Here is a 25,328-nt window from a genome sequence, read left to right on the forward strand (position 1 = left end):
GAGAGAGAAAGAGCTGGGGAGAAATCACTAATAATTATTCAAAGGCGTATTGGATTTATGTACCATTGAGGCGCCTTGCCTAGGACACAACAACGAGACCGTAGGCCTCGCGAATAGCCACGTATTGGCTACTCCATTGGACTTATTATAATAATAATAATGGAAAGGCGTGTTTTATAATGACGGGAGTTTTTCGTTGATGTTCCTGTCTAGGTCAGCAATCGAAGACGAGTTTTTGGGAATAACCTACTATCTTTTTTTGCAACGAATATCTTTCTTTTTAATGAGGATTGCAAGATGGCTGATGACAGCTACCTCTAACAAGGACAGAATAGCGACGTCCCCTTTAAGATTAGAAGGGTATATTTTTGTATGTATATCAGTTATACATAATGGTAATCACTGTTACATATAATAATGGCTGTATATGTTAGTAATGGTCCTTCATGTTCGAAAATATCCATAATCTAGTGTCTATTTATACCTGTGCTTTGGTAGAAATGAGGTGACGTCTGACATAATTACGCGATTTATTAATCAAGCTAAGGAAGTAACGTTAGAGAGGAATATGTTGTTGGCTAAAGGCTGAAGCGACCAATGTCAGAATTCGGTAAAGGAACGAGCAAAGCGGCCAGAACATAATCTTAAGACATTTGATAGATCTGTCGGTAAAAACCAAAGGCGACAGCAGCCAACATTCCAGCGGATTCTAAAACCCTTTGTTTTGTGCGCATGAACTGGATTCGGCTATTAAACGATTAACTAATGCAGTACACACATAGCCTTTACACGATGGCATGTATGTGATATTATTTTAAGTGAGATTAAACGGCTTTTATTGTCGACAGAACACGAACGGACTATTGTGAGACAAGCTGAGGCCTTGTGTACAGATATGCGAGCCTGTGCCACATAGCTGGCGTTATTCATCAAACAAATACAACGGGCAGTATTATTATGTCGCTATTGTGTCAAAGTCCGTTGCGATGTGATGCAATGTTTATTGAAGGGCTGAAGACACATGTCACATGTATCTAATCTACAAATTAGTAGGCTATTTTTATGTATTTACCCGACTGCCAAATAGCGTTATAGGTAGGCTATAATCGAATTTCTGGTGAAGGGTCCCAAAACAGTCTTACCCCATGGTTCAATAGACAAAAGCATTAAGCTGCATTGTGTTGTTTGAGCGAAGGGGGAAACGTTGCATCAACCTTGAAGTTACGTTACAGATTCACTATCAGGTTGAAGAGCTCTGTTAAAAAAAATTGTATTCAGGGTGTGGGTGGAAGGCAGTTGGAAAACGCAGTCTTTGGTTTTCATGGTTCATTTCTTGCTCTGAATTGGTCTCCGATCAATCATAAACCGACGGGGAAGTCAGGCAAGCTCATTAACCTCGGGAGTAAAAAGAAAAAAGGGGAGGGGGGGGGCCTGCGCACACAGGAAGGAAAAGGTGAGCAAGCAAGTGTTTCATGTGCTACACCATGCTCACTATCATCATCACTGATGTAGTCATTCTGTGAGTAGGCCTGAACATTCTGAAAGAGCATTGTTGCTTGGTGATTATCTCTGTGCCTTGTTTGCATTTCATGGTTTACCTGTAGCTGAAAAGAATGTAGGCTGTGGCTGATTCCTCTCTAGGCCATATAGATACACACACATACACACACAGAGAGACGTTGCTCAAGTGCAACAGCAGGCCCTACGTGTGTGTAATTCAGAGGAAAGGAAAGAGCACCCTTTGCTGTAATCTGCATCAGACGGCAGCCCTACTGTGTGTTTTGTAATTACAAAGGTGTTGTCATCGTTTGCCTGAGGCCTTCGCTAGTCTTATTCCGGAATTTGCCTCCATGCCCAGCAATAAGCAATACTAGTCATCTGTCAGTGAGTCTCTCAGCCACGTTACTCACAGATTGTGGTCAGCCGGACGAGAGGGTTGGCGTATCAATTCATCCTGCTGAACTGTAACTGGTTTGTCTTGATTTAGTTTCACTCTGTGACCCGGTGTTGTAGCGCTTCTTCAGATTTACTGCTATTTAGGATACAGAGACAGGCATTTACGGGGGGGGGGGGGGGGGGGGGGGGACCCGCCGGCTTGTCAAAACGAGAGAGGAGACACTAGTGTATGCCTGCCCCAACCATGATGGCCTCTGACATGGCGGAAACGTGGAGGAACTGTTTCGAGGAGGAGCTGATCTGCCCGATCTGCCTACACGTTTTCGCAGACCCCATCCAGCTGCCCTGCAAGCACAACTTTTGCCGGGGCTGCATCAGCGAGGCCTGGGCCAAAGATTCCTCCCTGGCTCGCTGCCCCGAGTGCAACCATGCTTACTCGCAGAAGCCCAGCCTGGAGAAGAACCACAAGCTGTCCAACATTGTGGAGAAGTACAACGCCCTGAGCGTAGAGAAGGCCGCCACGCCGGTGTTGCAGTGCATCCTGTGCCGCCGTGGCCCTCCGCTCCCGGCGGTGAAGGTGTGCCTGCGCTGCAACGCTCCCTGCTGCCAGTCCCACGTCCAGACGCACCTGCAGCAGCCCTGCTCGGCCCTGGGGCACCTGCTGGTCGAGGCGGAGGCCGTAAAGGCCTGGACCTGCCCGCAGCACGACGAGTACAGGTTGTACCACTGTGACGCCGAGCAGACGGCTGTCTGTCAGTACTGCTGCTTCGCCCGCTGCCACCCCAGCCACGGCCACGCGGTCACCGACGTGGAGCTACGACGCAACGACATAAGAGTAAGACTCGTTTACATGCATGATTATAAAACACACACATACGTTAAGGCTGTGTAGCGACCCGTCGATTTGGATCCCTACATCGATTCGAATGGCAAATGATCTGGTTCAGTCAATAGAATGTAGTTTAATCGACTCAGATCGTTAATATATCGTAAAAGAGGGGGGGGGATATCCAGATTCAAAGAATGGTGCCTTAGGCTGCGGTTACATTAGGGCCATTTCATTTCGCTTTTCAGAACGCTGCGGCAAATTAGAGTTAAGTTAGACGTAGTTTTGTCTCGTCTACTATACATGTAGTACAATGCCAAAGCAGTAGGTGGCGATGTAGTTCAAACATGAAGGCCATTTTCAACCAATCAGAAAAGGTTGAACGCGTCACTACACTTCCTGCTAAAAAACAACAAAGTCACCATCTTTAAATACCTCGCATGAGCCATTTAGCAACTTAGCATTTATTTTTCAGTGTGCAATAAACAAAAACGGATACATTCACTGTGTGTTCTGCCTCATTTGTTGATGATTTGTTGATGAAACAAAACTAACATCAACACAATTGACCACCAAGAGTTTAGTTTAGTCTCACAAAAATATTGCCGATTTTGTTAGCTTACGTGCTAACGTGATTGGGATATGCCATTATAACAGTATAGCATTGTGGCTAGCAGCGTAGTAACGTTAATGCTAGCAGAATGAATGGCTGTAAACGTTATTTAACAGATTGCAGAATGGGTACAATACAATACGGCTCAATACAAACAATTGTTAAGGGAATGCAGACTGTTGTAGTTTTGGACTGGGTTCCTTATAACAATAACTTGGCATGATCTTAGTTTAGCCGCAGCTACAGGCAATCTGAGGAGGACGCAGCTGATATCCTGTATAGGTCCAGCCAGGGGAGAATTTGGCGTCGGTGTTTACTACTGCGCATGGGCGTTGGGCAAAAAACGGCTCAGTATCCGGCTCGCGCAAATTACATGGCACCATTGTCGGCGAGTTTCCAAAACGAAAACACCCTTTCAGCGTTGCCACTAGGAAAACGCGTTTTCCTGCCAAAACGACGTTTCTTTTTAACTTGGACATGCAAACGTAATCATTCGAAAATACAACATTGCTGTTTTACCCTAGTGTAACCATGGCCTTAGGTTAAACAGAGTGTTAAATAGAATAATACAGTTCACTCTAGTGATGCACGATATATCGGCCGCCGATATAATATCGGCCGATATGGCCGTTTTTTTACACATCGGTATCGGTCCGATATCAAGATAGGGCCGATATTTAAAAATTTATTTTTATTTTTTTTTTTTTTTTTTTTTATCTTTTTTTTCTTCTTTTTACATGTTTTGGCCTTAAATAGTTTCAAAATATCAGTCATTTCTGAAAATAAGTTACAAAAGTAAAAAAAAATTATGCGTTTTGGAAAATAGCTCTTTATTTGATTATCATAAAAAAGTGTTTTCTATACAGAGATATCGACATCGGTAAATATCGGTATCGGCCAGAACAGCAATATTAATATCGGTTATCGGTATCGGCCACAATTTTCACATCGGTGCATCACTAGTTCACTCTCACCCTCATTTTGTCCGTATGTGTTTGAGATCTGGTAGAAATGTTGTAACATCATTGTGTTTGCTGGATCACACATGCCACTGAATGAATCGGATTAAATTGCATCACAGCAAGATCTGTTATATTTTTCGAATATTACATTGCTGCCTTACGAATCAAAATCAAATCGTATGGTGGTAAAAGCCTGAACTTCACACCCTTAAAACTCAATCAGCGCCACAGGCCTAGCCCATCTTTGTTCCTGTCATGGTCCCGGCCGCGTGTATCCTTTCCGCAACGGAATTCGGTTTCCGGGTTCCTCTGATTGGCCGCGACCCCCACGTGACCCGCCCCCCTATCCACCGCTCTGCCGCTGCCGCGGACTCGCTCGATTCCTCAATTTATACGCATGGAAGTATTGACTGAATGAATGTATTCATCAGACAAATCGGATCCGGGGATTCGGCTCCCATCAGTCGGGCAAGAACTGCAGGTTTTCAGCCTCTCCCCTCTCTCCTGGAGCTTAAGGGGGAGCTTAGTATTCCTGCCTCTGAGGAGGTGGCTACAACATCAACACACAGTGACTACATGCAGTCACTGTGTGTTGTTGTAGCCAGCGGGTAAATCGCGATTTTTTAATTTGTTTGTCATGACAAACCAATTACATAATCCAACTATGTGTAAAGGCACAACATATTCCAGTTAACGGTATCTTTTTTTAATGATTTGTTACGGCGTAGTCGTTCTATATGAATTGAAAATGGGGGACCCTGATGTAAACAAGACAAACGTTTTTCTCAGGTCTGCATCCCCTTAACAATTGTGTGTATTGAGCCGTACTGTATTGTACCCATTCTGCAATCTGTTAAATAAAGTTTTCATTCATTCATTCATTCATTCATTCATTCAGTCAATACTTCCATGCGTATAAATTGAGGAAGCGAGTCCGCGGCCGCTCGCTCTGCCGCGCGCGGCAGCGGCAGAGCAGAGCGGTGGATAGGGGGGCGGGTCACGTGGGGGTCGCGGCCAATCAGAGGAACCCGGAAACCGAATTCCGTTGCGGAAAGGATACACGCATCCCGGCCAGGGATCCTGTCCGAACAATATGAACAGTGGTTTTCTGCTGCCCTCTGGTGGCCAAACGCAGCAGCTCCAGATATTCTCCACTTGCACAACCTGAAAGTAGGCACTTCCGGCTGACTTCCGGTTGCGAATGGTACTTCCTGTCCCATCCAAATACATTGGTTTTAGCTACTTTTCTCCCGTTATTTAAACAACTTTGTCGTCACAGAGAGGCAATGAAACGTTTGTATTATTATAGTATAGAATGTATTTAATAAGCAAACGTTTGTCAGCAGGGTTTTTGGGCTGTATTTCATGTAAAAACGTTCACTGTTATAATTTGTTCCTCAACGTTATATAGACAGGTAATGTTTTGTAAACTAACTGCAGCCTGCTACAGTTAGAAGCTAACGTTAGCCAGCAAGCTGCAGCCTGCTACAGTTAGAAGCTAATGTTAGCCAGCAAGCTGCAGCCTGCTACAGTTAGAAGCTAACGTTAGCCAGCAAGCTGCAGCCTGCTACAGTTAGAAGCTAACGTTAGCCAGCAAGCTTCTAAACGTAACGTTAGTTGTTCAAAACATTACCCGTCTATATAATTTGTTCCTCAACATTAGCTTCTAACTGTAGCAGGCTGCAGCTTGCTGGCTAACGTTAGCTTCTAACTGTAGCAGGCTGCAGCTTGCTGGCTAACATTAGCTTCTAACTGTAGCAGGCTGCAGCTTGCTGGCTAACGTTAGCTTCTAACTGTAGCAGGCTGCAGTTAGTTTACAAAACATTACCTGTCTATATAACGTTGAGGAACAAATTATATAGACAGGTAATGTTTTGAACAACTAACGTTACGTTTAGAATGGAAAAGATCGTTAGCTCAAAGCTATCCCGGACAGTTTTCATCAACTTCCTGTCATTTAGAAATATGATTTTATAGTGAAAATCATTACCAAAACGTCCGGAAAAACCTCACGGGAGCATTATAGACTGTCATACAAATGTACAAATGCTATAAGGTGGCAAGAAATGCACTATAAACAATACTTTGCGGCGTCGTTTCTTGCGCTAGCTTCTGTTAGCCAGCATTAGCCTTAATTAGCGTGAGCAAGTAAACTAACAGTGAACGTTTTTACATGAAATACAGCCCAAAAACCCTGCTGACAAACGTTTGCTTATTAAATACATTCTATACTATAATAATACAAACGTTTCATTGCCTCTCTGTGACTACAAAGTTGTTTAAATAACGGGAGAAAAGTAGCTAAAACCAATGTATTTGGATGGGACATGAAGTACCATTCGCAACCGGAAGTCAGCCGGAAGTGCCTACTTTCAGGTTGTGCAAGTGGAGAATAGAGCCTTCTCAGGCCTTTAGTCCTAGGTCTGCTGGATGATATTTATGCTATCTTTAATGCTGTGTTTCCTCTGTTCATGTTGTGTTGTGTTGTTTAGCTTGTGTTTAAAAGGCTTATCTTTTCATATGTTTCCCTTAAGGTTCATCCCTTTACATATGTTTTTGTAAGTGTTGATAACTTTACATGTGTTCCTTTAAGGGTTCATCCCCTTACACATGTCTTTAATAGTGTTAACATCTTTTCATATGTTTCCATTAAGGGTTGTTCTTTTACATATGTTTTCCTTTAACACTTTGCCGCCCAACCACGAGTTAACTCGGGTTTCTGTGCCATGCGTTGAGGACCAGAGCCACGAGTTAACTCGTGGCAAGTTGTTATTGTATTATTCCATATTAATCACTGTATCAAAATCCCCCATCGACTCTGCAGATCTACCCGCATCTGTGATTTCGGCAACATGCAATACCGGCCAGATCCTCTTAGGGGCGCCATCGCTCCACTGCAGTATCATTGAGGGCGAATTATTTTACTGTCTACGATAGGCCTGCCGCGATAAGCAATAAATCGATTAATTGCTGCGATAATTAAAATGAATGCAATGATTTTGACGGGCGCGATTAATTGCTATTTGCGCGTTTGTTTTAATGAGGCGGAACCAGTGCCGCTTGTCAGTCACTGTCCGTGTTGGGAGGCGGGTCGCTGACGTTACTAGAGTACAGCACGGGAGCCCCGTGGGGCAACGCCACAGCTTAACTACATTTCTCAAGTGTGGCTCCTTTTAACCAAGTAGCATTATTTGTAGTGTAACGTTAGCTATTTTTAGACCCAAGTAGTTACTCGCTACTGCCCGGAGAAACTGGACTGCTAAATAAAGATTAAAGATAGAGCTTTGATTCTCATTCCATGCTAACAACATTAGCTAACAAACGAAATACAACGTATAGCATAGCTACAAGTACAACACAGAATAACGTTAATACAATTACATGCATCATTGTTTACAATGAACGAGTGGGGCTGGTCAAAGGACTGGACACGGGGACAAGTTAAACATGAATTAATTTATTATAACACTCCGGTAGTTTCGAGTCGTGCTGCAGTGCCTACGCACCACAGCTATTCTATTATATACTGCTTTGACGCTTCCTCCTCATCGTTGATTGCCTGTAGTAGCTGCATCTAACGTTAGTAGCTAACGTTAAAACTAACCTAAAGTTAGTTGTTCACCAACAATCTCAACATTTGTTATTAGCTCAAAAACAACCGGACGAGACATGTTGTCGGCTCATATGTTCTGCTTAGGATAATCGCAACAATACTTCCGGTCCGGTCGGTGGGCTTCAAAATAAAAGTCTAAAACCGGAAAAGACGGAGCGGTGGGCTTCAAAATAAAAGTTTTGGGAAATAAATTTCTCAAAAAAAATTCTCTAACCGGTCGCAATAATATCGCTTATCGCGATATTTTCGGGGGCAATTAATCGCCCAGCAAAATGTGTTATCGTGGCAGGCCTAGTCTACGATATGAGCCTGATCCCAAACGAAGGGCCCGCACCGTTGTTCACGTTTCGATTAGCAGATTTCAGCCTGGAATAATGGGATTTATGATCGGCCAATGGACATATCGATCTACCAGATGCCGATCGATAAGGGCGAAATGCTGCCGGCTATCACATGGGCTGACGGTAAGACATTATTAACCTAAATTATAGCCGGATTGGAGCTTGTTGTAAAACGCAAGCAATTGATCAGTGAATGTGGCTACTTGCACGGACACTCTATTGCTAATCAATAATACTAATCGGCGTCCCCCGCCGCCCCCATTTCATCCATAGATGTTCTGGAATAGTCCGGATGATAAGCATTTTGTTTTATTTCATTCGAATATATACAACAGAAATGTCGTTCGATATAACGTGAGTAGCCTTTAGCCTCATATTTAGCTGCCCAGAAAATATATGAGACGAAAAGTGCGATAAACCTTATATTCACGACGCTATAAAATGACAACCAACCGATTTTTTTTCTTCTTTAAGCCATTATGAAGGCACGGTTTATGCACTCAAGTGACAATGAGAATGGACAGATAGCAATACTATAAAGTATAGATATAGCTGTACAAAGTCACATCGGTTTGTTTACAAAGCTTTGTCCTCCAGCCACATATTAGACGGCGCCGGCCGGTCCTCAATGTGTTAAGATATTCCCCTTACACATGCTTTTATTTATGATGTGAGCTTTCCTTTACTAATTCTGTGTTCCTCAGCCTTGGCCATGCCTGGCCTTATACCAGCTGGCACTTGTTAGTAATTACGGGCAGTACTTATTGCTGCCCGTTCCTCACATTCATTGTCGCGCCATTGCATTGATTTGTTTTGCATTGTTTCGTCGTTGTTACCACAGTTGTGTTCGGTCACGTACTCACCTTGTCACCAGTGTTTCCCCGTGAGTCCATTCCTACTTAGTCCATATTTTTCCAGCACTGCTGAGTTTGTTTTCGGGTTGTACAGTTCGCTTTTGTTTTGCTACCGTTTGCAACGTGTATCCTTGTAGCAACTGTATAGTAAAAGCCTGTTCACTTCATCCCGTCGTCTCAGTCTCTTCTCTCTCCGCTCGTGTTCTTGCATTTGGGGTCTCCTCTCCTATTCCCACACCGAACCCTCACAGTTCCTACTGCGCCACCGCTCTAAGAGATAGGGATGCGTGGTGGTGTTTGCAGGGCTATATCTATATTCTATATTATAGCTATGGATACAATACTATGGCTCATTTGACATCAACTATCCATCGTTCAATATGTGAAAAAGAATAATTTTTCCATGTATACGTTCGCGTGTTATACCGTGGTGAATATAGTTTCAGAGTGATCCTGGCTAATTCCAGAAAACGGCGCTATGGAGCAATACGTGAATTTTACTAAAAGCGTTGGCGTTGCTCGCCTGGACACGCTACTATTTCCTTTTTTTTATCTACTTTTTCTCCCATTCTCTATTTTTCTCCCATCCCAATTTCGTATCGTCCAATTCTACCCTCCCCTGTCTCGAACGCTGTTAGGCCATGCCTCCCACAGGCCGGCTGCAATGTGGACCAAGCCTTGCATCACGTGTCCCCTCCAGTACTCGAGGAGGCAGCCGTCACATCTTTTCACCTGCACATTGCGATCTCTCAGCGGTGGGGGTCTGCGTGGGAGGGACACGCCGCCCCCGTCGCGTGTAGCTTATTCCCAGCGGAAGAGTACGTCGCGTGCTTCCGCGTTTTCTCTGATTGGCCATGACGCCCATGTGACCACGGCAGCGCGAGAGAGCTGCAGCGCGGAAATAGGCTGTCTATTGCCTCGCGCTGCAGCGCGGAAATAGGCTGTCTATTGCCATTCTCTAAGACAAACTCTAACCTTAACCAGCTCCTTAACAGCGCCTAAACTTAACCCTTCTAACCATAACCAACTCCGAAACAATGCCTAACCTTAACCTTAACCTTAACCATGCCTAACCTTAACCTTAACCATAACCAACTCCGAAATAATATTGCCATTCTCTAAGACAAACTCTAACCTTAACCAGCTCCTTAACAGCGCCTAAACTTAACCCTTCTAACCTTAACCAACTCTGAAACAATGCCTAACCTTAACCTTAACCTTAATGCCTAAACTTAACCGGCGAAAGAATGCATGTTAAAAAACAAAAACAAAAAAAATGAAGGGATTCGAACTTGTCACCAACGGACCGCAGGACCGCAGCGCTGCCAGTTGAGCTAAGCTTCGAATGAAAATTATCGGGGATTACGGCTACATAATGCCGCAAGCTCTGCCGCAAGCTCTGCGGCTGCCGCGCCTGCCACGGGGCGTGTCGCAGCCAATCAGGGAAAACGCGGAAGCACTCGGGCGTACTCTGGGAATAAGGAATAAGCGCCCCCGTCGCTTCCTGATTCTGTTGCGCAGGCGCACCAACCGACCTGTAGAAGTCGCTGTCCACAACGTCTGATCCCCACCCACCAGCTTCCCACCCCCTAATACTGCCAATTGTATTAGTATGAACGACCAGCCAAGCTGGTAGCAATGCCGAGAGCTGGGCTCAAACCCAGCATCTCCTGCATTAGTGGCGAGCGCCTTGCCCACTGCGCCACTTAGCCGCCGACACGCTACTATTTCCAAATCAAATGTATATAATAGGTATTATGTTTCATCATGAATGCATGTTTTTTTGCATCGTTTTTTTATGCTTTGATCGTCACCAACGGCATGGAGTACGTTACACATGGTCGTTTGCGATCGATGTGAAATCATGGTTGGATCAAAGCAGGATTGATGTCATATAGTCCTTACCTTCACTAGGTGGTACCCCAAAAAGAATATTCCAATTGTCTGATCGCGATTTCTAGTATTGGTGTCCATCGTGTCGCCAACATAATCCACCACAACACATGCATCGGGGGCATTGGACGTGTTTCAATGTCATCGAGTGAACCGCCAGACTCGCCTGACCAAAAAAACTGCGCCCGGAGTGAATTAAATGTAACACGGGGTGTGAAAAAAAAGTTTAGAAGGGTGGGCGATACTGCCACCTACCAGGATGCGGCCGGTATTGCACTCTAGCGATCTCAGAGTGATTCCCTATGGTAACCCCAAGGTCCGTGTGAGAGAAATGAATAAAAATATTGAATAAAAGAAATAACGATGAAAACCCGACTATACTCGGGTATGGCGCTGAGCGGTCGGCGAGTTAACCCGACAATCCTCGGGTCTGGCGCTGATTGAGTTAATATACAGTCAGGAAATGGCATACATAAAACTACAGACACAGACATTCGCTCATTCATTTCATCTTGTATTGGGCCTTTTTTTGCCACATGCTAACATTATGGCACAATCAAAGTCGCAGTCAGAAAGCGCTGACTGATGTCTCTATGTAAAGACATAGGACATTGTGGACAGAGCAGATAAGCATATAGTATTGATCACAGATACTGATGTATGTTTTATTAACTGATTCAGTCCGTTCCCAATCAGTGTTGTTTAATTTGCCAAAGTGGACTCGCTCTCTCTTCCCCCACTGTTAAGTGCACTCACAGCATCAGTACTATGGCGGTCGGGTCACTGGTCATTCTGAACCCCTTTGTATTCAAGATATTTGAATGTCATTCATGGTTACATACAGGCAAAGTTGAAGGTAGGCCATTAATATGTATTGGTTACAAAGATATTTGGAACCATTTTCGTTCAGTTCGGTCAGTGTTAGCGAACCGATTTCTTGTAAGGGGAGGAATGGCCTGAACTGGGAAACCACTGAGTTTTGAATGTGTATCTTTTGTCTATCGTCAAGTCTATATGCATTTTTTTTCAATGGCGATCCATTCCAGGCCCATTCTCATCTGTTGGAATGACAAACAATGCAGTCGAGGGTGGAACAATGAGTGGCTCTCGCTCGGCCTTATCTCCCCAGCACAGGTGCATCCTAGCCTGGGATCGCTAGTCGGGGGGGGGGGGGGGGGGGGGGGGTTTGGGGGGGAATTAAAGTGATTCGTCACTCCATTCTGTGGTTTCCTTTGGCCTCCCTTGTGATCCTCCCCTTTTCCTGGGGGTTTGCTGCCGCATACTGCAGTTGGTAGAGCGGATGTCGGATGGTTTGCTCTTCTTCGTATATCGGTGGCCGTATGTGGGTAGGCGGTGTATGGGATTAGCATTTTAGTCTCTGGGGGGACGGACCGTAGAGGCTTCGGTCCCACTCCCGACTCATATAGTTCACCATGCAGTTGCACCCAGTTTGGGTGTCAATGCTGACAATAAGTTAGGGTTATTTATTCCTAACTATAAGGATGTGACTCAATCAGCTGATGTGTATACAGTCTGTCTGTCCAGTTGGCTTGGTGCAGTTGAACAGCCATAGCTAAACACGGGGTGAGGCTGTTTTTACCCAACTCTTTTCATCTGTTGTTACAAAACATTGTACTTCAAACATGAGCGCAATCTTAACTGATAACGTTAACCTTTTTGTGTCCTCTGTGTTGAGAGGGAGGTATCAGAAAACCAACACACACACATGCATATACTCACTCACACACTGAACCTCCACCATTCTGACCCTGCTAACCCGCCCTGCTAGCCCCCCCAGCCCAGCACCATCTCCAGGCTAGAAGTGACCTTTCCTCTGCCCCTACCCTCCTGCTCTGGTGATTCTGATGGAAAAGACACTGTGTTGAAATGACAGCTTAATAGAACCCCTCCCTGTAGCCCATCCCTCCAGCCCACCTAAAGGTACCCCCCCCCCCCCACACACACACATAAACCCTCTTGGTAGCCCCTATGGGAACCTATCGCTCTGCCGACCCTTCAGTCCCCCAGGCTTCTGCTCTGAGCCTAAATCTATCAATCAGCACAACCAGGTCACAGTCCTGGAGCTAAGCATGGCAACTCTGAGTGTGTGTGTGTGTGTGTGTGTGTGTGTGTGTGTGTGTGTGTGTGTGTGTGTGTGTGTGTGTGTGTGTGTGTGTGTGTGTGTGTGTGTGTGTGTGTGTGTGTGTGTGTGTGTGTGTGTGTGTGTGTGTGTGTGTGTGTGTGTGTGTGTGTGTGTGTGTGTGTGTGTGTGTGTGTGTGTGTGTGTGTGTGTGTGTGTGTGTGTGTGTGTGTGTGTGTGTGTGTGTGTGTGTGTGTGTGTGTGTGTGTGTGTGTGTGTGTGTGTGTGTGTGTGTGTGTGTGTGTGTGTGTGTGTGTGTGTGTGTGTGTGTGTGTGTGTGTGTGTGTGTGTGTGTGTGTGTGTGTGTGTGTGTGTGTGTGTGTGTGTGTGTGTGTGTGTGTGTGTGTGTGTGTGTGTGTGTGTGTGTGTGTGTGTGTGTGTGTGTGTGTGTGTGTGTGTGTGTGAGTGAGTGAAACAGAGAGAGTGTGTGAGTGAGTGAGTGAAACAGAGAGAGTGTGTGCCATGGTCTAGGGGCGTTGACCTGTAGGACTAATGACTGAGAAGAACTCCAGGGAGTGAAATGCTCCCATTAGTGCTCCGCTCGGTGCTGCTTTTGCTTAATTCCAAACCCGCCACTAGGCCCCTCCTGACATTTTGTGTCTGAGAGAATCATATTATTGGTGTTACCGAATTATGAGCAGCTCTCCCCTCCTGGTTCCTTTGGGAACCAATTCAAAGCCGTTCCTCTTCCTCCGCCCGCCCCCACTCCCAGCGAGGCTCACATTGAGGACAAGTCCATGCAGGTCACAGTCCTGGAGCTAAGCATGGCAACTCTGTGTGTTAAGATGCCCTGTGGGATCATTTTATAGTTTGTATTATGGATCCAAATATTAGGGATGCAACCGATACGTATGTTTTGGCAGAGACCGATAATGCATTTTCCGTATCCGATGTTTACGGATATCCCTACAGTAATCCAGTTTTGTACGTGCTGAAACTGATAATAATAATAATAATAATAATACATTTTATTTGGAGGCGCCTTTCAAAACACCCACGGTCACCTTACAGGGCATAAAAACAGAACAGTCAAGATTAAAACAATGATCAATGATAAGGCGTGAAAGCGCTGTAAAATGGGAAACAATCTTGTCTTTATTTTTGTTCTGCAGTCTATTCCAGTGCTTTTGTGCATGTGCAAGAACCCAAACAAATAGCTACCACATGGCAAAATAAATAAATAAAAACTGCACAGCTGGACAGAGAAATAACCATTGCATGCCGTTACGATATGTCTTCCAAGTTTTTTTCTTCCTAGTTCTGCTCATCGGACCGATGCGATAAAAAAAAATCACTATCATCTGCCGATATACTGTGCATCCCTACAAAATATTGATAATACCAGGGATCAGAGACGCAACATGAACAGGATCCCTGCGTTGTGAACAGAAGACCCTCATTCGACCTGTGGAACAGGACGGTCCCGTGTTGTATCATCAGGCCTCTCCGCTCTTTGTTCGCCCACCAGCTGAGTTGGCCTCGCCGAGTCTCGCGTTCGGCTCAACCAGGCATCTGGTGCTGTCGTTGACACGCCATCACCCTCACCGAAATAACGAGGCTTGTTGTTGTGACAACATCGCCGTGACTCACCAATTCAACTCACCCTGTGAATGTGTGTATGTGTGCGTGTGTGTGTGTGTGTACGGCCGCGAGAGAGGAAGAGGAGTAGGATAGGAGCATGGGGAGGGGAAGAGGAGTAGGATAGGAGCATGGGGAGAGGAAGAGGAGTAGGATAGGAGCATGGCGAGAGGAGGAGAGACGATGCAGCTTTTTCGGCTTCTTTAGGCCCGTTTATTCATCTCCCCCTCCCGCTCCCTGGTTTCCCCCACATTATTCCTCACTCACTCATGCAAACACAAAATAGCTGTTGGTTGCTATGACAGCGCCCCCCTCCCCTCCCTCTCAGCCCTCACATGGAGTGAGTGTGTGTGTGTTGGATGGAGACTAAATTAGCTGGTTCTCCCGCTACCAGTGTCTCAGGCGCAGGCAGTGGATGCTAGAGGCTACTGGAGGTCAGGACTCGCCGAAGCTTAAGAGATCAACTAAGCCTTCTCCTTCTTCCCTTTTTTGTTTCAGCAAAGCCTGTTGAGACAGCAGGAGCGGGTGGAGGAGAGGGTGCAGGACATCGAAGAGCAGCTCTATAAACTGGACTCTGACAAGTGTGTGGTGGAGGTACGTCTGGCACTCTTGACCGCCCCCCCCCCCCCCCCCCCCACACACATTGACTTCCACTTGCATGATGCTAACATTTCATGCATCCAATATCTCAGCGTCCAAAAATTGAATGCAATAAGGTTGCATGAAAGGACAAATCAGACAGGCCTCAATGTGAAATATTCCTTTAATGTGTGAACTATTCCTTTAATGTGTGTGTGCATGTGCACATGCACGTCCACGCCCCGCCTTCCAGGACAGGGTGTGTGAGCTGAAGGAGGAGGTTCGTCTGCAGTACCAGCGGATGCATCAGCTCCTGGAGGAGGACCTGGGTCGAACGCTGGAGGTTCTGGATCGAGCTCAGTCCAGGTTCTGCCAGGAGAACGCAGCCCAGGTTCTGGCCCTGGGAGAGCAGCGTCATGAAGCCCAGAAGCTGCTAAGCTCCGTCCAGACGGCTTTCAGCAAGGCAGAGGAGCTCAGCTTCATGAAGAACACAAAGCCTGTTAGAATCCTCATGGACAGGTGAGAGACAGTTGGCCTACTGCTTAAAGGGCCACGCCAACTTTATGGGAAATATGCTTACCGTCTTCTCCAGAGTAGGGACCAGGAGATGGATACCAAGTTCCGCTCTGTGTAAGCTAGCTTACTTACTTACTTACTTACGCCTTTTACCCTGTTTGGGGCATAGGCCATCAACAAGGGTTCTCCAAGCATCCCGATCCTGAGCCAACCTTTCCAGCTGGCCCCAGGTAGCTAGCTTAGCTTCGCACAAATGAATGGAAGCAGATACAGACCACTGGCCTAGCTGTTGACCAAAAATACCTCTTCATTAATTTGTGCTAAGCTAGCTAAGATAGCTTTCTATCTTGCTATCTAAGATAGCTTTCTATCTTGCTTTCTATCATAGACGGTAAGTGCATTTCCCATAATGTTCCTATAATATTGACATGCCCCTTTTAACTCATTGACCGCTGGGGATTAGACGGGTCCCGTTGTAGCTCTGCCACGCTTTAAAGATAGGAGTGCGTCACCTTGTTTGTAGAGCTATATCTATATTCTATATTATAGCTATGGGGACAATACTATGGTCATTTGACAGTGACTTTCTTCCGTCCAAGATGCAAAAAAGAGATTTTTTTCCATGCATACGTTTGCGCGTTATCCCGTGGTGAATATAAGTATAATTTCAGAATGGTCTGGGGTAATTCCCGAAAGGCTGAGTTATAGCCTTATATGTGAATTCTACTATAATCGTTGGCGTTTCTTGCCTGGACACGCTACTATTTCCAAATCAAATGTATATAATAGGTATTATGTTTCATCATGCTGATCAGCTGGATCGGTATAAAAACATTGCACGATCAAGCCAGAATTGACGTCAGATAGTCCTTACCTGTGATCGGGAGTATTCCAAAAATAATATTCGAATTGTTTGATCGCCATCTGGTCCATCTGGTGTCCATCTGGTCCACGACATAACCCACCACAACATATGGATCGGGGGCATTTGACTGATTGATTGATTGAAAATTGTATTAACAGATTGCAGAATGGGTACAATACAGTACAGCTCAATACACACAATAGACCTATCTCAAACCCTGCCCTTTTTCATTGTTAAGGGGATGCAGACCAGAGAAAGACTTTCGTCTTGTTTACATCAGGGTCCCCCATTTTCAATTCATCATAACATATATGACATACAGGTAGACAGTACTGTTACATCTAGACATTTATGACATACCAGATCTACAAATATACAGTACTGTTTATACAGTACAGAAATAGTCTAAAAAGAGAGTATATACATTTGAGGGAGAAGAAACTGTACATTGGAGGATGTTGGGTAGGTGGGGTGGGGGGTTGGGTAGGTGGGGTGGGAAACTGAACATTGGAGGTGGTTGGGGGGGTGGGGGGGGGGGGACTGTACATTGGAGGGGGTTGGGTTTGGACATTTACAGGGGCCAGTTTCGAATTGCAGTCTCCCGTAGGTGCTCTTTGACAGTGGTTTTGAAAGTGGGTAGTGATTCACATTCCTTTACAGCTGTGTGGGTAGGGCGTTCCACATTGATGTTGCATAATTGTGAAACGTGTTTAGTCCCTTGTTTGAGCCAAATCTGGGTTTAACATGATTTGTGGAGCTCCCTCTGGTGTTGTGGTCGTGGTATTCACTGACCTTTGGGAAGTATTTTGACATGTACATGGGTACCTTAGTGGTGTAGTGTATCTTGAAGACCAGGCCCATTGCAAGTTGCTGTACTCTGTCGTCTACTCTAAGCCATCCTAGGTTGTCAAAGTGGGCAGGGGTGAGGTGGGTTCTAGGAGTAAGGTCAAGCAGTAGTCTGACCAGTTTGTTTTGTGATGTTTGTAATTTTGTTTTTAGCGCCTTTGAGGTGCTTTGGTACCATGAGGTGCAAGCATAGTCGTAGTACCCTTGAATGAGTGCTCCTGCCAGTCTTCAGGGTATTCTTGTTTACCAGAGAGGAGATCCGGTACAAGAATCTAGTTAGTTGGTTGACTTTTTTTATTACATTGGATGCCATTTTGTCACAGGAAAGATTTGCCTCTAGGATGGAACCCAGGTATGTAATTTAATTTCATCTTTCCTTGTGACAATATTGTCACCCACTGTAACTGAGAAGCCGTCGGTCTTGCTGAGATAGTTTGTTACCAGCGAGCCAGGTGCAGATTCTGCCTAGTTCCGAGCTGAGGGTTGTTTCAACCTGTAACTTGTTCTTGTCAGGGACCAGCAGGGCTGAGTCGTCCGCAAACAGGAACAAGTTGCAGTCACAATCTGACGACATGTCATTTGCATAAATTAGGAACAGTAGCGGTCCTAGTATGCTTCCTTGTGGAACACCACAGCTCACTGGGAGGGGGGGGGGGGGGGGGGGGGGGTAGGGTACCGTTTACCTCCACCATCTGTTCTCTTCCCTCCAGGTAGGATCAAAACCTATTGCTTTTAGCTTGTCAATCAGAATGGAGTGATTGACAGTGTCGAAGGCCTTTTGTAGGTCCAGCATGACCATGCCGCAGTATTTGCCTGCGTCCACCTCTTGTTTAATGTGGTCTTTTTCTTTGCAGTTTGAGTTCAGTCACATGGGCTTGGAGTTCACTGCTCGAGCTTTTGGTAAGCTTTGACTGACTTTTACGAAACTCAGAGCATTTTTTGTCTCTGGTTTTCATAGTGGTCAATATTTCGGAATGCATCCACGGCTCAGCGCGATTTTTTACCCTGGTGGTTCTTAGGGGGGCCATGTCGTTTAGTATTGTTGAGAATTTGGTTTTGAAACCAAGCCATGTTTCTTCAACTAGTGTACCACTGAGCTCTTCTGACCAGTCCAGGCTCTCCAGTTCTAGGTTAAAGGCTTCGCTAGAGTAGGTTTTGAGGTCTCTAGATGTGACTGTTTTGTGACAGCCGGCCTTTTGTTTTAGCTTTTTACGGGTACAGAATATCATATAATGATCGCTTAAACCTGCATGCTATAACCCCTTTATTGGAGATCCTGGACTTGTCAGAGGTCAGAATGAGGTCAATGGTAGTATGTGTTGATTCACATACACGTGTGGGTTGGGTGATTAGCTGGCTGAGGCCGTGCAGATCACAAAACCTACTGAAGGACTTGAAGACGGGTGCATCTTTTCGTTGCATATCCGTGTTCCAGTCTCCAATAAGAATGCAATCGGGAGAACCACTCGACTCGCCCGACCCAGAAAACTGCGCCCGGAGACATTTGAGTGTAACACAGGGTCTGGAACAGGGTTTACTGCACTCTCGATACTGCCACCAGAATATTAAAATCGGAAAAAAAGGAAAAACGATAAAATAACATATATATACGTGGTTGGCGTTCAAAGGATGGCGCCCAATAACGTATATAAACGTTGTTGGCGGGGAATGAGTTAAAGGACCATACCAGTCTTTTTGACATGTGGGTTACTTCCAAGTCATTGTTCTGGTGATACAAAACTCACTGTGCTGTTGTTCTTTTTCATAATTCTTTACATTACTGAAAGATTTGGTAATTATTTTCCGCCCATTCACCACTGCCATTGGTTTCCATTGTATCTGAAAATGTGTCTTAACACTTTCCGTGCCACGGGTCCGGTGCCCCGGAACCCTGTTGCGTGCCAACGCCCACTTCAATGATAGAGCTCTCATATTTGCGAACGCATTATTATGGCTATGTGTATAATATGGCCGTCGCTTATCAATGACTTGTTTGCAGTCAACATTGTCGAAACGGACGGGCGGCTACGTGGCGTAGTGGGCAAGGCGCTCGCCACAAAATCTGGAGACGCTGGGCTTGCCTGTTCGAGCCCAGCGCTCCACATTTGCTTTCAGTTTAGCTGGTCGTCCGTACTAATACACATTGGCCGTATTAGGGGGTGGGAAACTGATGGGTGGGGATCGGGCGTTGTGGACAGCGACTCCTACAGGTCGGTTGGTGCGCCTGCGCAGTAGAATCAGGAAGTGTCGGGGGCAGCGTGAGCCTCCCACGCGTTACTCCTCACCACTGAGAGATCGAGCTGCGCAGGTGAAAAGATGCAACTGCTGTTACCTCAAGTACCGGAGGGGACTTGTGCTATGTATGACTTAAGGCCTCTGCATGCTACAGAAACTTCAAAGCAACTGCACCACAACATCGACAAAGCAACGGTGTTGCAGACACTCTACCTTTATGCTTCTGCAAAATCAACGCGCAGCCTATGTAACATTGTACCCCGTACGTAGCTAGGTTCCCTAGATAGATGACGCTTCCCTTCTCAACCAACCCATTGATAACAGGCAGAAGAATAAGCATCATTTTTACTTCCGGGCGGGGGGTTTCAAAATAAAAGAGCGAGTCTAAAAGCACCGTAAATACGTTTATTTTTTACAATATCTAACGTTACACGAACCTAAACTAATCTAAAGTTAGTTTAGGTTCGTGTTAACGTTAGATAATGTACAAAATAAACGTATTTCCGGTGCTTTTAATCGTCTGTCTTTTATTTTGAAATCCCCCGACCGGAAGTATTATAGAGTCTGTTGCTAGCAGCTTAACCTTTGTCAGCCGGTTCTGTGCTTCAACGTAACTTCATTAGTTTCCAATGGAGAGGAGAGAAAGACCGGCTCACATGCAGCTCAAATTACCTGTTGGAATAAATTAATTGATTGATGTTTAACTTGTCCCTGTGTGTCCAGTCATTTCGACTAGCAAACGTTGTATTTAACATTACCTCAGGATACCATTGTATTTAGTTGGTTAGCTATGTAGCTAATGTGGATAGCATTTTGAATATCACCAATGCTAGCTGGCTGGCTACAGCTTTATTTACTAAATTATGGAGGCTTTTTAATCGTCAAGGTAAGAGAGGATTTGTCATGATCAACTGAAGGCGTATGCTATGGAACAATATGTGCTTGGGTTTTCAGAAAAAGGCCAGTTATGACGCTAATTATTTAGCTAATATTGATAGCATAGCTTGCTGCCTACAACAATGGCGGATGGTATTCCTCGCTGACCAATATTATTCTATGACAGCCCCGCCCCCATTCACTACCAACCAATCACTGCTACGCAATACCAACGCAACGGGTCTTTAGATTAGATTTTGGACACAGGTACGCAACGCTCAAGCAACACAGTCTACAAGACTGTCTGCAACAAGCGCGCTGAAATCGTGCCGATGTTGTGTTGAAGTTGCTTTGAATTTGCTGTAGCATGTAGAGGCCTTTAGTCCACATTGCAGCCAGCTTGTGGGAGGCAAGAAACAGCGTTCGTGACAGGGGAGGGTTGAATTGGATGATACGAAATTGGGATGGGAGAAAATATAGAAAAATGGGAGAAAAAGTGGATAAAAAAAAACATTGTCGAAACGGATTGTTTTTTAATCGGTTCATTTCCGTTTTATACCATTTTGAAAAACTCGTTTTTTGAAAGTTTCAGGAAAATATAAAGATTCTGTGATAATCGCCCTTTAGTGGAATACACTGGAATACACAAAAAACGTTGTCATTTTTCGGCCTATTTATGAATAGTTTTCAAATAAACGCTAGATTATCGATAGTATATGTGTACTTATGCACGCTATAGAAGCGGGCTGAAAAATCGATTATCCATTTCCTGATCAGCGCACACACACACACGCACACACACATAGGGCCCACGTTGATATCTCTGTGAAAAAAGCTCTGATTATCCCAATACTGGTAAAATAGATTCCTTACCTCAGATCAGATGTTCTCCAAAAAGATTATTCCAATTCCTGATCGCCATTCCAAATATCGATCGCGTTTATTGATCCAACACTGGGTGGTCGAAACACCGATTCCACGCTGTTCTGATGGTCCACAATGAATCCGATCGGCTCGAGTTACATGCCTGAGAAGTAAAATGTGGAAGCAGGATTTATTTTTCATGCGTTTCATTCAATCCAATCCAAAGGGGTGCAGTACCACACGGAGAGACGATAGGGGGCGGTATTTTCCCAATGGAGCTCAGAGAGAGTTTCCAGTGGTAACGTGAGGCTAGATTGATGAAATATTAATGGAAATCGAAAAAAAAAAAAAAAAATAGATCTCTCGTCGTTGGCACTCAACGGTCGGCATGAACTAACGAGAAATCTCGTCGTTGGCACTCAAAGTGTTAAACATCAGATAAACCCTTGAAAGTAACATCTGAGGTGCATTTAAGTTTTTTGTTCACATATACATGAAACCAATGGCAGTGGTGAATCGGCAGAAAATAGTGTTAAAACGGTATATATAGAAAGAACGGCACAGTGGTTTTTGTATCAAGGCAAAAATGACTTGGAACCCACATGTCAAAAAGACTGTTATGGTCCTTTAATGTTAGAGTCCACATGGACAGGTGAGAGACAGTTGACCCACTGCTTAATGTTAGAATCCACATGGACAGGTGAGAGACCGTTTACCCACTGCTTAAGCTTGTATTCTGAAAAAGGCTAATATACCATAAAACCTTATTGTTTATTTGAATTGCCTTTAGTCATTACCAAGGTAGCGGCTCTTATTCTTGGGATCCATAGGAAACAATATTGCAACAGGCAGATGTGTTTAGCTTGTATCCTACGTTTCTAAGTGGACTACTACTTTTTTGTTTCTCTCTCTCTTTCTTTGTTACAGGTCACAGGCATGCGTGGGCAGTGCTCTCCTTCCTTACAAAGTGGGGAGTCTAAATTCAAAGCTGTTTCTGTCTGAACTCTCCAAGAGAGAGAAAAGCCTGAGGAGAACACTGGAAGGTGGGAGAAGTGTAATCCAGGCCTCGACGGTTATTAATGCGTTACAGTTCCAGCAGATTATGTTTTAACAGTCTGAATCTTTAATACATTTTCCCCTTGTTTCTCACACCCCTCTACCCTTCTCTCTCCTTTCCCTCCTCAGCTCCCCTTACCCCTCCCTCTACCTTCCTACAGTCTGTTCCTGCTTATCCCAGTGGCCAAAGCTCTGGTTCAGGGGCAGAAAAACGTAAACACTCCTCTGCCTTCCCAGACGGAAGTGGGAATGTCGGGAAAACCACTGCTCCTGGTTTCAAAGACTCCTCCTCCTCATCTTCCTCGTCGTTGGCCAAGCAACCTTACCTGGGTGCCAGCTCCACCTCTGGAGAGGGCCAGTCCGCCAATCAACAGCCTCTAGGTCCATGTGGGCCCTCCCACATTAACGAGGGCAGTGGGACGGGAAGTGGCAGCGGCTCTCTGACCAATCACCATTCAGGCTCTGTGTTTGGCTCCTCCCACTTCCCTCCTGGAGGCAGTAGCTCCTCCCATTCCTCCCAGCAGGCAGTGCTGCCTCAGTACGGAGGCCGCAAGATCCTGGTATGCACGATGGATAACTGCTATTGCTCTGGAGTTCCCTCCGTGTCAGGCCACCGCGGCCATCCCCCTTACCCCCGATCGGGCTCTTTCCCCTGGGTCAGCGCCCAGGACTACCCCCCTCCTCCGGGCCTGGCATCTGGAGGTCCCTCCATGCAGGGTCTGGCGGTGAGGGACTGGATAGATGCCTCACAGACCCACAGACACGCAGACTTCTATGGGCTCTATGGACAGCCCTCTGCAAAGCACTACGTTACTAGTTAACATAGACACACACTAGATGCATATGCACACACAAACACACATACACATGCACACACTTAGATATAGAGTCAGACATACAAATATTACACATTTACAGGCTTTATTGACAGGATAGTACACATGAACAACACACAACTTGATTATATACTGACACTTAAATGTTTATATACGTGTGCACACACACACACACACAGATGTAGGACACGTACACACTTTCGGAGGCAGGGTTGATCTCTGTGTGTTTTATTTCTTTATTTAAAATTTTATTTTTTTCATCAATGACCCATGTAGTATATTATACATAAAAGTGTCATTACATTAACAACAGCCGTTCACTCTAGCGCACCTCAGCTCAACATAGCATTTACACAGAACAGTACCAACATTCACTGGTCGTAGCGTAGTCTCACCAAGTCCTGCACTGGGGGTTAAGCAGAGAGAGAACAGACCACATCCTTTTATTTATAGAGCAGGAGACAGATTGGTAGGAAATGAAAACGTTTAAAATATTTTTTATTATTATTATTCTGTACTCCTCATGCCTCCCGAAGGCTTTCACGCGAGCAGAGGCTTGAGGTTAAAGGGAACGGGGACGACGTCATATGGCGCTGGGCTTTCTGAAAGCTGTGAGTTTTAGTCCTCTGGCATCCGAAACGTCTCTGTGATATTGTCCCTTCCAGTTCTATTGAGGTCAAATTGCCTTACGTTATCACCACCATATTTCTACTCTGCCCGTTGGGACCATGTCTCTAACACAGATCCTTTTAAAGGACGGCGGTCCTTTTAATGTCTGGTTGGTTTTGTTGCTGCACTTTGGCCTCCTTTTCGCTGAGTTCAGGGATGTATTGTACGGCTTGAACCCACACACACACACAGACACACAAAATGCTCTTCCACGTTCCCCTTCTGTGTGGAACACCCACAATGCACTTGGGGACGCCTTGGTATGCCTGGACTAAATACGCCAACCCACAGGAGGACATTGGAGCTGCATCTAAGGGGCTAGTTTATTCTGACCTAGCCGTCAGGGGAATTCTGGGAACCGAGTCCCTATTCCTAGAGCTCCCTCTCCGGAGGGGGGGATTGGATCCCCCCCTTTCCGTGATGCCAGGGGTCCTATTAGGAATGAAATCGTCTGTCTGAAAGAGACTCCCATTTAATGATTATGATGACATTTGTGTTATTCTACATCGGTAGATACCATGTTTGTCTTAAAAGAAAAAGAAAAAAGACTCTTTGACTCGGAAGAGACACAGAGGCAGGACTGGGCCAGACCAAAATGAATCAACGACGCAAGCATCTGGAGGATTGACGGATGCTGTAATTGTACTTCCTGCAGGGCAAAAGATGTCACTTCCTCTCAAAACAAGCACACACTAGCTCCTGGCTTCCTGTTTGCAGCTGTAAGCATGCGGGGAAGAGTTTTATAAGCACTCAGAAACAAAAAAGAAAGATAGGCGGGGGGAAAAAACTGTATGGGGTTTTGAAAGAGTATGAGAGTATGGCAGGAGGAATTTTTTCATGAACTTTTCTTAAGAAAGAGAGTGGACTTCTCTATTAGAGCAATGGACAAATAACAGTCGAACCAACACAGGAAATGGAAAAGTATCTTCTTTTTTTTGTAAATATTTTGTGAAATGGAAAAATTACATGTAATTTGGAGGAGGGTTCAAAATAAATCAACGAATTTAAAACCAGTTTTTGCACGTCTGTTTTGTGTATTAAATCACCTTTTCACACACCCGGACTTAATGGCTGGAATGGAGTATTGAAAATCTGTTTGACCATTTCCAGGTCTTGAAATGCTTGGGAATGACACAAAAAGGAGAAAATGTTGATGTTCTGCCCAGATGCATATAATTGTAAATTTTTGTGTAGCTGTGAAGCCCATTGCCATTTGTCTGTCAAGTACTGTAATGTTTAGGGCGGCTAGGTGGTGCAGTGGGCAAGGCGC

The 25,328-nt window shown here is 45.2% G+C and overlaps 1 protein-coding gene across 2 annotated transcripts; it reads left to right on the forward strand.

Annotated features, from left to right (window-relative positions):
• On the forward strand, positions 1-25,071 carry trim8b (tripartite motif containing 8b). 2 transcript variants are annotated; one of them, XM_084323944.1, is made up of 6 exons: positions 1-395; positions 2,226-2,731; positions 15,215-15,310; positions 15,549-15,814; positions 22,425-22,540; positions 22,683-25,071. In XM_084323944.1, the coding sequence occupies exons 1-6, from the start codon at positions 200-202 to the stop codon at positions 23,372-23,374; spliced, it is 1,872 nt and encodes a 623-aa protein (XP_084180070.1). In that variant the 5' UTR covers positions 1-199; the 3' UTR covers positions 23,375-25,071. The 2 variants fall into 2 exon arrangements, with proteins under 2 accessions (XP_084180070.1, XP_084180071.1); XM_084323945.1 differs by lacking the exon at positions 1-395 and having other exon boundaries at positions 2,095-2,731.
• Positions 25,072-25,328: the final 257 nt, after the last annotated feature.

The sequence above is a fragment of the Notolepis coatsorum genome (genome assembly GCF_963971535.1).
Source record: "Notolepis coatsorum genome assembly, chromosome: 10".
NCBI classification, from domain to species: Eukaryota; Metazoa; Chordata; class Actinopteri; order Aulopiformes; family Paralepididae; genus Notolepis; species Notolepis coatsorum.